Source organism: Haliotis rubra, unplaced genomic scaffold, assembly GCF_003918875.1.
Source record: "Haliotis rubra isolate DU_JTF1 unplaced genomic scaffold, ASM391887v1 Scf1256, whole genome shotgun sequence".
NCBI classification, from domain to species: domain Eukaryota; kingdom Metazoa; phylum Mollusca; class Gastropoda; order Lepetellida; family Haliotidae; genus Haliotis; species Haliotis rubra.
The window spans coordinates 190,121-206,882 of record NW_025765177.1 but is presented as its reverse complement, the minus strand read 5'-3'; the positions used below and the strand labels follow the sequence as shown (position 1 = coordinate 206,882).

Genomic DNA, 16,762 nt, shown 5'->3' with positions numbered 1-16,762 from the left:
ACAAAAATATCCAATAATGCCCATGCAAGTCTACAATTGCTGGCAAGTCTAGATAACTGCAGTTTCAACAGTAAAGTGTTTTAGGCTCCTGTTTATTGTATTCTATCAAGACAATCAATAACTGCTTTTCTTATGTCAAATACAGTCAAATCCCGATGAGTCGAATCTCTGGGGACCAAGTAATAGATTCGACTTATCGATGTATTCGAGACAGGTATGTCTATGAGGTAGAAAAAAAGATGATCCAGTCCTAATTCCTCCGCCTAAGCATTTATGTCTATGAGGTAGAAAAAAAGATGATCCAGTCCTAATTCCTCCGCCTAAGCATTTGTTTACCTAATGATTTCCCTATCACTAATAGGGGCACCTTATCAGTTCCAGTCTGATTAGCACAGACAGTGATTTCCGTAAAATCACTAATCTGCCTTTTTAAACCCCCCCCCCCCCAAAGGCGGAAAGGTGTGAGCTGCGCTGGTTTGTTAATTGGATCAGTTTGCTACACCAATCAACTTCTCATTGACTGACTTTGGCTTATGTATACAAGATTGCTGTTGTTTGAATCTCATGGGACCAAATTTTCTTCTCGAGTCATCGTGTGTATTTATGAGTCGAATTCGTGTAACCGGTATTCAAATGATGACAACTATAACAGGGAATGGTCGGGACCTACAGGTACTTCGAGTTATGCGTAATATTCGAGACACCGGCATTCGACTCATAGGGATTTGACTGTACTTTCATTTCAGAGACTAGATGTGAGTCTTGACGAACCCCTTCAGTTTGTTATCTGTTCTGATCAGATGTTTATCAATAAGGGATGTAAAACTGCTTGCATTTTGGACAAGTAGTACTTAAAGTCCCTCATATTCTGTTCTAGATCTGCTGCAATGAGAAATAACTCAAATCACATCAAATCTCTGTTACACTTGTATCTCCAATGTATTCATTATCTCATATCTGTATCTCTCAGTGGCAGTGTTTGGACTAGATGTAGGTTATATATTAGGTATCACATCTCTCGCTCCTTTCACTGTGTTACCTCTCATCCTGATTTAGAAATGAAAAAAGAATTATAACACGAAATAGTAAGGTAATCTGTTTAGGTTTCACCAGCTCCAACATATCTCTATCAACTTATAGACCGAGGGCTGTTCCTAATACAGGCAGTAGGATAATGTAACATATGGCCAGACCAATTTTATTTCTTGTTTTACGGATCCGCCGGTCATACCTTTTCAAGAATAAGAAAAAAATAAATAAAAAACTTCATAAATTGCCAAAATAAAAATACTTTTAGCATTTAGAAGGAATATTATTTTGACTGGTGATTTTATTTTATGAATTTTTTCCTCCTGCCTTTAGGTTTTCTGAGGACAAAAATCCGTAAAACAAGAAATAAACTTGGTCTGGCCTAAACTTCCAATTTCAAATATCTTTTGCATTGTCCCTTGCAATTTGTCATAATTGGTTGTAATTTGATGTATTTTAAAGTAATGAAAACATATTGATAACAATGTTGTTCAGTAAGCGATGTCTTTTTGTCTTATATTTTCTTCTTGTGGAATAAAAGAGACCCCTGTTTTATATTATATTCTGTTCACATTTCCATATAATTAGTTGGCGGACCATGCAAGTCATGCAATCGTTAAAGAAAATCTGCCATACTGTATGGGTCATGAGACACATGTATGTGTTGCAGGCAGCAACAGAAAACATGTCACAGAGCGGTTGAGTGAAGCTGTGTGTGTGGAAGCAGTGAGGTCGGACCCAACACGGAGGTCGGACTCAACACGGAGGTGGTCGGCTGACACAGAGAGGATGGGGAGGTGGAAACATGAGCACCAACAAACAGACATACGGATGCTCCAGAACAAAGGTGTAGTTGCAGTGCAGTACCCAAGCAGGAAAAAAATCACAAATTTTCTTACGATCATTTTTATCAATGATAACAAAATGTTAACTATAAGAGATTTCTACTCAGAAAATATCTATGACATGAGACAGAATTGGAAATATCCTCAATCAGAATCATTAACAATGATTATAGATATAAACATTGTGTCATCGATAATATCATAAACTGTTGTGATGAATAACATTTTAATTTATTCCAACAATACACAAGGATAGATCTTTACTCATGGACTGCTAAACTATGTTCAGGACAGTGTGTTGTTAGTAATCTAAGCCAAAATACCTCACCAGTAATTTGGGGGGGCATTTTTGCTCAAAGTTATATCTTGGATTTTTATTGTTTTAGTCAATTGATATTCACTGAAAGTTTATTGATCTCTGTGATCTAAGTCCATAGCCAGCCCTAATATCCAATATCCAGATAGGGGTATGAAATCCTAATAGTGAGAAATAGACCTTGTAAGACTTGCACAATGTTTTTTCTGTGTGTCCACTTAATAATTCTTCAAAATTTGAAACCTCGAACGTTGCATTTGTTGAAGAAAACAGCATGCGTATCTCCTCAGTCTATATACTACCCAAAAGAGAGGAAAGAACACCTGATTTATTCCTGTGCCATGACAAATTAACTTTAACCACACAAAAGAATCAGGGACCTGAGTCCGTTGTATTAAACAATTTTAGCGATAAGGTGATTGTAACTCCTATACCTTAACAAAGACTTAATACAGTCTTAGTACTTAAGGTGCGGTGGGGTAGCCTAGTGGTTAAAGCGTTCGCTCGTCACGCCGAACACCCGGGTTCGAATCCCCACATGGGTACATTGTGTGAAGCTCATTTCTGGTGTCAACCGCCGTGATATTGCTGGAATATTGCTAAAAGCGGCGTAAAACCAAACTCACTCACTCACTAACTTAGTACTTAAGTTGTTTTGTACAATGTCACCCTGTTGCACAAAGTGATCATAGTGCTAGACGACTGCAAGACCATAGCAAAGTATGGGAGTTACGATCACCTTAGCCCAAACATAGCTTTGTGGAACGGTGAGTCTTTTAAGTAGTACATGTTTACTATACATTATTATCAATATAACGTACAACAGAAATATATGTACAGAAGGTATACTGCATATTCTATATATAAAGGTACATCATACACTACATGTTTCTCTATTACTGGTATAATCTATGTTCTAGGAGGGAATATAGTGTTAGTATCTGGTGGTCTCAGAAACAGGAGTTAGTCAGAGCAGTTCAACACCACACTACTATAATTACCTGCTGCCCTTTTGTTTTTTTTCTTGCCCTTCTTTTTGGGTTGGGTGTTTTCTTAAAATGAACATAAATCAATAAAAACAATGCATAAAGGCGACCAGCATTCCTGTGCATACAATATGGATACAGATACACACACAGCATATGGCCACAGTTGACTGAAAGATGGAAATTCTCACCAAGACACAACAACACTGGAGGGATCAACATTTACATGCTGGACACAGAAGAATGATAAACAGCAAAAAATATATTGAACTGGCAAAAATCAGGGTTCGAAATTAACAGAGGACTGTTTGTCAGTGCATTGTAAATTTTTGTACCTTTTTCCATGACGTCGACGGCAACTCTATGGTTGATGTTTTTTTAAGATTAGTGCCATTTCTAACCCTGATAATTCACATGGATTTGTAATAACAACTCACAGAATTGACTGACAAATGAAAGTGACTTCCTGCTTCCTGACCATGAAGTTGTAATGACAATATCATCTATGACAGAGTGACCTACCTGTTCCTATTGTTGGGATATCCTCACTGTCGGTGTCACTGTTGTAGTCCTTGGACACAGTGGACGTAACATCCAACACCTGTATCGTGGTTGATGTCCCTGAGTTGAGGGTGTCAGGGCTGCCCAGGTCATAGCCTCCCGGGCCATCATATGCTGCAAGAGAAGTCATGGATGCTGATTTTGTATTGATCATGAATTTAAATATCTCATAATGACTTCAAAATGATTAACATTGCTTCAAATTGGTGAAGCACCTCACACTCTCTGCACAGTAGCCTACTGGATGATTCTGAGGGGAGATAATCCATCCACTTATATGACATATTTGACTACTTCGCACAGTTGAACATCTGTGTGTTGGAGTTTGGTTTAGTTTTAGTTTTACGCCTCACTCAGCAATATTCCAGCTATATGGCGGCTGTGTGTTGGAGATGTACACTGCAATGTGATATATATACTCACGACTTCATCTAAAACACCACCCCAGCTGTGCCACAATACACTGCATGTGCAGTGTACAGAGTACAACATATTACTGGGTATTTTTAGAAATTATTGTAAAGGAAAAACAAAAGTGAATATTGTCAAAAGCAGGAACCTTTCACTCATTTTCATAATTCATGTTTGTTTGACATTTAAGTAAACACCTGAGGTATGAATGTATTTACCTAGTGTGTCACTTTCATTGACATTTGTTAAATGAATTACAAACTATAATCTGCCAATGCACCAGTGTGTCATCCCATACCTGACAGTCTATTGATTACATTAACATATCTACAGTCACTCCTTCATTAACATACCAAAGTTGGTGGGTGTGGTTGATTTGGGCGTGGAGTCTTTGACAAGTGGACGGGACTCCTCTCTGTTTTTCCTGCCTGACGATGGTCGACTGTCGACGTTAGGCTGCATCATCCCGGGTGTCTGTCTCTTCCGCCGGTTGTTCTTCTCGATGATTTGACGCTGCAACAGTCCAAGACAAAATTCAGTTAAACTATTTCATTAAGCCTCACCTTTTTGTTTTCTGAAAGCCCATATTGACCAAGACCAAATTCCAATAAGCGTGGCCCAGCAAGGCTGATATAGCATACAGGTACTCAGATCCCAGGACAACAACCCGGTGTAAGACAGCACTAAGATCTCTGGTACTTCAGGACAAACACTATAAGGGTAGTCAACGTGTTGGCAACACTGGCACTTCAATGAAGCAATGGTTTGCAGTATACATGGTTTATCAGGTCTGGGCCCCGTTCCTCAAAATGATCGTAGCGCTACGACTTTTGTCAGTCTATGTTAAAGTATGGGAGTTATGATCATATTAGGGACTGTTAATAATTTATGGCTTGGGGTGTGGGGTGTGTGGGGTGTTTTGATGATTTTTATGGAGAAGCTTGTACAATGTGAATAACCCCCCCCAAATTTTATGCACAAAATAAGTGACCCCGCTGCATGTCATGTACAAAATTGATGACCTCCCTTATACGTGTGTACAAAATTGATGCCCCCCTAGCACGCCAGAACAAAATGGGTGACCCCCCCTTAAAATCATCATCACCCCTCCCAGCCATAAATTATGAACGGTCCCTTAGCGCTACAATCGCTTTGAGGAACGGGGCCCTGGAGCTACTGTAGATTCTACTGCACCAAGCAGAATCAGTTGTTTGAACAGAGAGTCTTCTCCGGACTAATGCAGTATGAGAAATCTGACTGATGGGACTGGATAAATTTTGTTGAAGATTTTTATATTTTTAAAAACACATCTATCCAGTAATTAAATCTAGCAAAATTAAATCTTTACAAAATCGAGTACCGTATTGTTTAACATGATGACTTAAAAACTGCATGTGACCACAGATTTTTCCAAGAGGTGACATTTCGTTATGTTAGCTACCTGTACTTTGAGCCATCTTCCTACCTTGCTGAACTAGATTCACATTTCAGAGGTTTTAACTTGACTAATAAGTGTATGCATAGTCCAACAAAATCGCATAAATAAATCAACATCTGGTTTGTAAACTGCTGTGCAGATTGCAGGATTGATTGCGGAATTAGTACAATCAACTGGTACTTTCCAAATCTTTTCATGTTGCTTGAGTAAACTGATTCACCTTATTTAGTTAGACGTGTTTGATTACAATACGGATCTTGATTACTGATCAGATTGTCTTGGCAAGGCGCTGCCATTTTGTTTGAAGCAAAAGCAATTGTATGACAGGTGGAATCTGATTGGTCAGTAGGGGAAACAGAGGAGACTCGTAATAGCCACTCTATTCCAGCATAGCTGAGCATGTATAGACAGTGGACAAATGTAGTCAGTTAACCCCTTATCCTTAGTGAGATGACCTGGAACAGGAACTGGCTAAAGAGGCCATTGTTTTTATATTTGTTGTTGCCAGACTGTGTAGACATGCACATGTCATAGCTGTTTAACTCAGGGTAAATATCAAAAATGTTACTAAGGTCAAGGGGAAAACATTTGGTTTCAGTGTAATCTGTAGCACAACTAGCACACCACACAATCTAACATGCCATTCCAATCTGTACACCTACTCCAAAATTAACACATCTACTACATCACCAACTTCACCTACTGCTGCAACAGCTACATGACACAGAAACTACACCTACTGCAACAACAGTTACATGACAACAACTTCACCTACTGCAACAACAGTTACATGACAGCAACTTCACCTATTGCAACAACAGTTACATGACAGCAACTACACCATGACACCAACAATTTCACCTATTGCTACAATTTAGTTGACACATGTCATCATATCCCATTGCATAGATCGAAGCTCATGCTGTTAATCACTGGATTGTCTGGTCCAGACTTGATTATTTACACTATTTAGCTGGAATATTGCTGAGTGCAGCATTAAACAACAAACAAATACTGCTACAACACAACACAACCACGATCAGCTACAGCTATCAAACCTCAACCACAATCAACTACAGCTATCAACCCTCACCAGCTATCAACCCTCAACACAATCAACTACAGCTATCAAACCTCAACCACAATCAACTACAGCTATCAAACCACAACCACAATCAACTACAGCTATCAAACCTCAACCAACTACAGCTATCAACCCTCAAACCACAATCAACTACAGCTATCAAACCACAACCACAATCAACTACAGCTATAAAACCACAACCAACTACAGCTGTAAACCACAGACACAATCAACTACAGCTATCAAACCACAGCGTCAATCAACTACAGCTATCAAACCATAGATCAGCCATGACTTTACAACTAAAAATTCATGCCTACCTGATAACTAGCCTGTCTACACTCATTCCTACCACAATTCAACCAACTGCTACTAAAAATAGTAAGATACCACCACAGAAAATCTTTTAATGATCTCCTTACTTCTTGACAGCCGAGGAGACAGACAGAGGGCTATATGAGTGATGTGACAGATTTAACTATTTCTGGCAGGCTTGTTTTGTACTAACATTTCCACAAGGACAGAGCAATGACGGCGCACACATCACTTATACATACACAGACAGTGGCTTCACACAGCACATACACATACCAAGCACCTTGGTCTACTGCATATGAATCCTAATGTTAGAACAGGGGGTGGGGTAGCCTAGTGGTTAATGCATTCGCTCATCACGCAGAAGACCCGGGTTCGATTCCCCATATGGGTGTAATGTGTAGGCCCATTTCTGGTGTCCCCTGCTGGAATATTGCTAAAAGCAGCATAAAACCAACCTCACTAATTCACCCATGTTAGAACATGAATCAAGACATGCTGCCATTCACAGTCACCCATTGTGCAGAAGTCATTCTCAGGTAGTCTGCTGATGATTTATGAGTGAGTGAGGTGACATTTCTTTTTTGGACATTATTTCAGTCATATGATGACCTACTGACAACAATCCAGTGATCAACAGCATGAGCATCGATCTGAGCAATTGGGAACCGATGACATGTGCCAACCAAGCCAGCAAACCTGACCACCCGATCCCGTTAGTCGCCTCTTACGACAAGCATGGGTTACTGAAGATCAAATCCAACCCGGACCTCACGGGTCGAATCTGCATGTCATGACGAACACACTGAAGGTCTTTGACAGACAATGGGGGATGACGAGGGGACAGAATCTGCATGTCATGACAAACATACTGATGTTCATTGACAGACAATGGGGGATGACGAGGGGACAGAATCTGCATGTCATGACAAACATACTGAAGCTCTTTGACAGACAATGGGGGATGACGAGGGACAGAATCTGCATGTCATGACAAACATACTGAAGCTCTTTGACAGACAATGGGGGATGACGAGGGGACAGAATCTGCATCTCGTGATGAACATACTGAAGCTCTTTGACAGACAATGGGGGATGATGAGGGACAGAATCTGCATGTCATGACAAACATACTGAAGCTCTTTGACAGACAATGGGGATGATGAGGGACAGAATCTGCATCTCATGACAAACATACTGAAGCTCTTTGACAGACAATGGGGGATGACGAGGGGACAGAATCTGCATCTCGTGATGAACATACTGAAGCTCTTTGACAGACAATGGGGGATGATGAGGGGACAGAATCTGCATGTCATGACAAACATACTGAAGCTCTTTGACAGACAATGGGGGATGATGAGGGACAGAATCTGCATCTCATGACAAACATACTGAAGCTCTTTGACAGACAATGGGGATGATCGAGGGACAGAATCTGCATCTCGTGATGAACATACTGAAGTTCTTTGACAGACAATGGGGGATGATGAGGGGACAGAATCTGCATGTCATGACAAACATACTGAAGCTCTTTGACAGACAATGGGGGATGATGAGGGACAGAATCTGCATCTCATGACAAACATACTGAAGCTCTTTGACAGACAATGGGGGATGACGAGGGACAGAATCTGCATCTCATGATGAACATACTGAAGCTCTTTGACAGACAATGGGGATGATGAGGGACAGAATCTGCATGTCATGACAAACATACTGAAGCTCTTTGACAGACAATGGGGGATGACGAGGGACAGAATCTGCATGTCATGACAAACATACTGAAGCTCTTTGACAGACAATGGGGGATGATGAGGGACAGAATCTGCATGTCATGACAAACATACTGAAGCTCTTTGACAGACAATGGGGGATGATGAGGGACAGAATCTGCATCTCATGACAAACATACTGAAGCTCTTTGACAGACAATGGGGGATGATGAGGGACAGAATCTGCATCTCGTGATGAACATACTGAAGTTCTTTGACAGACAATGGGGGATGATGAGGGACAGAATCTGCATGTCATGACAAACATACTGAAGCTCTTTGACAGACAATGGGGGATGATGAGGGACAGAATCTGCATCTCATGACAAACATACTGAAGCTCTTTGACAGACAATGGGGGATGACGAGGGGACAGAATCTGCATCTCGTGATGAACATACTGAAGCTCTTTGACAGACAATGGGGGATGATGAGGGGACAGAATCTGCATGCCATGACAAACATACTGAAGCTCTTTGACAGACAATGGGGGATGACGAGGGACAGAATCTGCATGTCATGACAAACATACTGAAGCTCTTTGACAGACAATGGGGGATGATGAGGGACAGAATCTGCATCTCATGACAAACATACTGAAGCTCTTTGACAGACAATGGGGGATGATGAGGGGACAGAATCTGCATGTCATGACAAACATACTGAAGCTCTTTGACAGACAATGGGGGATGACGAGGGACAGAATCTGCATCTCATGAGGAACATACTGAAGCTCTTTGACAGACAATGGGGGATGACGAGGGGACAGAATCTGCATGTCATGACAAACATACTGAAGCTCTTTGACAGACAATGGGGATGATGAGGGGACAGAATCTGCATGTCATGACAAACATACTGAAGCTCTTTGACAGACAATGGGGATGACGAGGACAGAATCTGCATGTCATGACAAACATACTGAAGCTCTTTGACAGACAATGGGGATGATGAGGGACAGAATCTGCATCTCATGATGAACATACTGAAGCTCTTTGACAGACAATGGGGGATGACGAGGGACAGAATCTGCATCTCATGACAAACATACTGAAGCTCTTTGACAGACAATGGGGGATGATGAGGGGACAGAATCTGCATCTCATGACGAACATACTGAAGCTCTTCGACAGACAATGGGGGATGACGAGGGACAGAATCTGCATCTCATGAGGAACATACTGAAGCTCTTTGACAGACAATGGGGGATGACGAGGGACAGAATCTGCATCTCGTGACAAACATACTGAAGCTCTTTGACAGACAATGGGGGATGACGAGGGGACAGAATCTGCATGTCATGACAAACATACTGAAGCTCTTTGACAGACAATGGGGGATGATGAGGGACAGAATCTGCATCTCATGACAAACATACTGATGTTCATTGACAGACAATGGGGGATGACGAGGGGACAGATTATGATTAATATGAATCTCATGACGAACATACTGATGTTCATTGACAGACAATGGGGGATGACGAGGGGACAGAATCTGCATGTGATCATAACCATGCTCTTTGATTTATCGTTAATGTTGTTGCTGTCTAATTCTAACATTCCAGCTTCAGTAACCTACAGTTATAACAACCTCCTATTGACAGCTACTTTTAGTTTGCTTGACACATTTTCACAAAAATATAGAGCATGTGGCTAGGACCAAGAACCCCACTTAGTTCATCATATCTGCAAGTTTGTTATAGATGTGTTCATCATGACCATAGTTTATTGTATATGATGATGGTGACAGTCTGGATGTTGTTGGTAATGTTGCATTGGTGTAAATATGGTGGGTCTGCTGACAGTTGTGATGGGTAGAAAATAAGACATTGTTGGTATTTATAGCATTTTGGGGGGGGTTCCCAGGATTACAATGTTGTATGTAGAACAGTGATGTACAGACAGATGGATGATGTACAGGTACTATGTCAATATCATGTTAATACACATATATAAGTCAATAAAAGAGAAATATGACCTCAGGTAAATTGGATACATTTTAGATTCATCAAAGTACTGGGAAGAGAAGACCCCATTTATGATTGAAATCTTATATTATTTATAGCATTTGTATTAGGGTGAGTAGTAGTCTGTCTCACAGTCCCTGAACCACATTATTTTCCCTACTGCCTGCCCTCCCTGCAATGATAAACTCCCAAAGAAGCAAGTCTAGATTTCCCCAGGTTCTGAATCTCCAAACTCACCAGGGCTCCTTTTCAATTTACATGGGTTTGTTTGTTACTATCAAAATTATATATTCAGAGATTTAGCATTAGTTTAGGTGAGTAGGTACAGCAGGTCTTTGACTGGGTCAAAGGCTGGGCATTTTATGCAGCTTTATCTGCAACATCTCAACAACAGACAAGCCTGAACTACCCAAGCAGAACTAAATACCAGAACATTCTGAACAACAATGCTACCTGAATCTTAGATGATTGCTATAGCTATAGAAACTGGTTGAATTTGATTAACAGAAGCTGAGCACAACTGCTGAATATAGTGGCATTATACTCTCTGGGAATGGAGGAACAATCTGTGTGCTGAAATCAATACCTACAGCTGATTACATAAACACGCACAAACACTCACAGAACCATAGCAGATATTTTATAAGGCAGGAAACTATTCAGTCATCAGGCTTTTGTGAGGCTACAGAAGAACTGGTGAGATTTACAAGTAGCAACAGCAATAGAATCGATAGCCGGCCAGCAAATTACAGACACCTTACACAGTCTCAACACTCACATTCGCTGCCTTAACGTAAGAACAATGCTGTCTTTTTGTTACACAGCTATAATGTATTTCCTGGGGGAGATACAGGTAAGGCATTTGAATATGAAAATAACACAGGCCATGCCTAAATGGTACATTACAACATGGGTAGTAACATCTAATGTTATATATAAAATACAGATAAGACTTAATGTGGATTTATTATTTAACTAAAGCATTTAACTATGACATAAGCTTATGACATAAACACAGGTAATTCATACCTCATTGACATAAATATGCAAATTAGATTACTGGAAGTGGGACTTTTCGGTTAAGAGTACAGTTTGATTTGAAAACTACTGAATATTACCATAGATAAGCTGAAGTTTGAGGACGGAAAAAAGCAGTCTGTAGAAGGGGGTCGGCTTATCTATAGGTTACACTTTCGTCAAACCTTTTTTCAGGGTGTAAGAAAACAACATCGTATCACTTCACGTGAACAAACAAACAAGAGAGAACGACTTTGTCAGTAAAGACATCAAATTTGCAATTAAACATCACTTAGACAAGATAATTTACCTATTCAGTGCTAATTTGGTTTTGCTTGGCATTGTCTTATATGCAGGGTTAAGATTACCATGTGTAATTGTCTCGTCTACAGCGCCAGAAATAGCAATCAGCTGTGCAGTGCACACATTCCCCTACTGGTGAATTAGTTAAAACGTACCCGATAACATAATGAGATGAACTCTGATGCAGTGATCATAAGAATATAGTGAGTATCAGTGAAATCATACCGGATGTATAATTAGATGACACAGGATCATTGTTGTTACCGTTATTAAATTTTAAAATACTCTGCAAAACTCAGTTAAAGTAATTTTTATAAACAATCTGAGGAACTATACTTCTCAGCGAATGAATATTTGGTGTACAAAGCAATGGTAAACATATATCACTATGCATGATACATAAGATTTTGACAAGTTTTTGTAGATAATTTTGAGACATTTATTTCTTAAAAGGGTAAAAGTAATGTAAAAAAGATTAATATAGACGAATCCTCTAAATCTGACTCATTAAATACAGGTCATGTTACATCTTGCGTTATTCTACTCCTGGTGATGACTTAACATCAGCATGCTTACAAAACAAATTTTGTCATCTGTTCTCCTTTAATTATTTATACTGAATAACCACGTAGCCATGACAAAAACAGCCTTTGGTCGATAAGTTGTATTTTGAATACGTGATGAGAAGATACTGCAACTATAAGAATTCAAGATTCGAGATACGAGAATAACGAGGTGAATTCCATGATGTGTACAACACATGGAGAGACTAAACATAAAACCTAAAAAACCAACATTGTTTACAGAACTACCTCAAGTCTCTCAGGGAAGCACATTATGTTACAGAGCAAGTCAAAGTAATCCGCTCACCTGTGTCTCCAGTTTGGTGGAGGCATAGTCGTCGCTGATGCTGCAACAAGACATGTGGTTCAGTACTTGGTAAACTCTTACATGTAAGATGGTAGACTGAGACAAAGTTACTTAAAAGCAACTACAGGTACAAGCAATACTAACTTTCAGACAAACACTAGTGACTACACACCTTAATTCGTGTAAACTAAGAGTGATAAACAGCTAGGTAACAGTGTTCTGATTACCTGGATATATATCATACCTGTAACAAGGTGTCATTGACAGGTTACAGTGTCATGATTACCTGGATATATCACACCTGTAACAAGGTGTCATTGACAGGTTACAATGTCATGATTACCTGAATATATCACACATGTAACAAGGTGGCTCTTTGCAAGTAACAATCCCATGATTACCTGGATATATCCCACTTGAAACAAGGTGTCATTGACAGGTTACCATGTCATGGTTACCTGAATATATCACACATGTAACAAGGTGGCAGTTTACAGGTAACAATCCCATGATTACCTGGATATATCACACATGTAACAAGGTGGCAGTTTACAGGTAACAATCCCATGATTACCTGAATATATCACACATGTAACAAGGTGGCAGTTTACAGGTAACAATCCCATGATTACCTGAATATATCACACATGTAACAAGTTGGCAGTTTACAGGTAACAATCCCATGATTACCTGGATATATCACACATGTAACAAGGTGGCAGTTTACAGGTAACAATCCCATGATTACCTGAATATATCACACATGTAACAAGGTGGCAGTTTACAGGTAACAATCCCATGATTACCTGAATATATCACACATGTAACAAGTTGGCAGTTTACAGGTAACAATCCCATGATTACCTGGATATATCACACATGTAACAAGGTGGCAGTTTACAGGTTACAATGTCATGATTACCTGAATATATCACACATGTAACAAGTTGGCAGTTTACAGGTAACAATCCCATGATGTGGGAGAAAGCCTGAGATAATACAGGTCCAAGATGATCACCACATCTGGGTATAACCAGTGATGCATGGTGTGTCAGCTAGATGTGGGAGAAAGCCTGAGATAACACAGGTCCAAGATGATCACCACATCGGGGTATAACCAGTGATACATGGTGTGTCAGATAGATGTGGGAGAAAGCCTGAGATAACACAGGTCCAAGATGATCACCACATCAGGGTATAACCAGTGATGCATGGTGTGTCAGCTAGATGTGGGAGAAAGCCTGAGATAACACAGGTCCAAGATGATCACCACATCGGGGTATAACCAGTGATACATGGTGTGTCAGCTAGATGTGGGAGAAAGCCTGAGATAACACAGGTGCAAGATGATCACCACATCAGGGTATAACCAGTGATGCATGGTGTGTCAGCTAGATGTGGGAGAAAGCCTGAGATAACACAGGTCCAAGATGATCACCACATCGGGGTATAACCAGTGATACATGGTGTGTCAGCTAGATGTGGGAGAAAGCCTGAGATAACACAGGTCCAAGATGATCACCACATCAGGGTATAACCAGTGATGCATGGTGTGTCAGATAGATGTGGGAGAAAGCCTGAGATAACACAGGTCCAAGATGATCACCACATCGGGGTATAACCCGTGATACATGGTGTGTCAGCTAGATGTGGGAGAAAGCCTGAGATAACACAGGTGCAAGATGATCACCACATCAGGGTATAACCAGTGATGCATGGTGTGTCAGCTAGATGTGGGAGAAAGCCTGAGATAACACAGGTCCAAGATGATCACCACATCGGGGTATAACCAGTGATGCATGGTGTGTCAGCTAGATGTGGGAGAAAGCCTGAGATAACACAGGTCCAAGATGATCACCACATCGGGGTATAACCAGTGATACATGGTGTGTCAGCTAGATGTGGGAGAAAGCCTGAGATAACACAGGTCCAAGATGATCACCACATCAGGGTATAACCAGTGATGCATGGTGTGTCAGCTAGATGTGGAGAAAGCCTGAGATAACACAGGTCCAAGATGATCACCACATCGGGGTATAACCAGTGATACATGGTGTGTCAGCTAGATGTGGGAGAAAGCCTGAGATAACACAGGTGCAAGATGATCACCACATCAGGGTATAACCAGTGATGCATGGTGTGTCAGCTAGATGTGGGAGAAAGCCTGAGATAACACAGGTCCAAGATGATCACCACATCGGGGTATAACCAGTGATACATGGTGTGTCAGCTAGATGTGGGAGAAAGCCTGAGATAACACAGGTCCAAGATGATCACCACATCAGGGTATAACCAGTGATGCATGGTGTGTCAGATAGATGTGGGAGAAAGCCTGAGATAACACAGGTCCAAGATGATCACCACATCAGGGTATAACCAGTGATGCATGGTGTGTCAGATAGATGTGGGAGAAAGCCTGAGATAACACAGGTCCAAGATGATCACCACATCGGGGTAAAACCCGTGAGCATGGGTATGGGGCCGACCAAGAAACATTATCAGGGCGAGTCTTGGATTCAAACCCACTATCACAGGCTACAAGCACACCTAAGGAAAGCAACTATGCATACTGAACCCTGTAGACTTATCTGACATGATCCACTGTACAAACGAAACAATAATTTTATCTTCAACACCTGCCATATAAAAGTGTCAGTACTCACCTGCCTGGAGGCCCACTCATCTTCAGTTGTGGGGTGGGGCTGCAAGTACAAAACAGCATTGTCAGCAATTATATCACATGAAATGTGTGCATGTATCATGTGTATATCTGTGGATGTACAAACATGTCACACATACAACAAAGTGATGCCTGTTGGCTGGGGTAGCACTGGCTGAATGCAGTTGTTACATAAACCAGACACACAATGTAACACTCACAGACGAAGAATTTCATATTCTAAATTTACAAGTCTCTACAAAAATTTCACAGACAATCAAAAGCTCAATCTGAGATAAAATGCTTATACCCAGGTCCTCTCTGCTTATGATAACTAGGGTGAGTGAGTAAATGTTGCGTAAAGCCACATCAGCAATTCTGCAGTTCTTCCCAGCTACATAATAAGTAGAACCAACATTGAGAGTTAAAGTCTATGCATAAACTCCAACAGGCTATATAGCATTATTCTGGAAGTCATGTGATATGTGATAAGCAGTGATATTGACCAGTGCTGGCATCCCTTGGTCTCAGTGACAGTTAGGCTATATCAGGTTATGAAAACTGATAAGGCTTGGTAGCACCTGTCAGCTTCAATATTGTCACATGAACAACCCTTCCAGGAATGGCAACAGTGGTTTGCTTGAATGTAGTTAAGTAGTATGGCCAGTGTGAATCTTGGACAAACATGTAATTTTTAGAGTGAATTAGGACACAATTAGGGCAATCTACGCACCTGTACTACTGTGCCCACCCGGCTGACTGACAACATCCCTTTACATCTGACCTTGATGACAAAGGCTGTTTACCACTTTCTTCCACCTGATGGAGACACAAATGCTCTGAGATGGAGCCTAGATGAGACTAAAATACTCATAACCATAAAGTCTAGACATTCTTAAACATGTTAAATAGGTAAAGTTTATCATTATCAGATAAACCTTCTTATAAATGCATCCTTCCACTGGATTACTGAATGATATTAAATATAAACAAAGTGGAAATATCGCTTTGAAATGACGTTTAGAAGTGATAAATAGATAAAGGGAAATACATGGATGGCCTAATCCTACAAGTTATAGGAATATGAAGCGTTTTTGGAGTTTATTTTTTACTGGTAGATTAAGGGAATGAGGTAATTATAATCCAAAACGTAATGTTCCCACAAGAAATACATGAAAGCCATA

The 16,762-nt window shown here is 40.5% G+C and overlaps 1 protein-coding gene across 1 annotated transcript in view; it reads right to left on the bottom strand.

Moving 5' to 3' along the window:
• The window catches only part of LOC124266423 (tubby-related protein 3-like), a 67,236-nt gene that overhangs the window by 11,030 nt on the left and 39,444 nt on the right, over positions 1–16,762 (bottom strand). Inside the window, 4 exon segments of the mRNA XM_046701232.1 lie at positions 3,192–3,242; positions 3,699–3,851; positions 4,502–4,661; positions 12,920–12,959. Coding sequence (XP_046557188.1) covers positions 3,192–3,242; positions 3,699–3,851; positions 4,502–4,661; positions 12,920–12,959 — 404 coding nt within the window.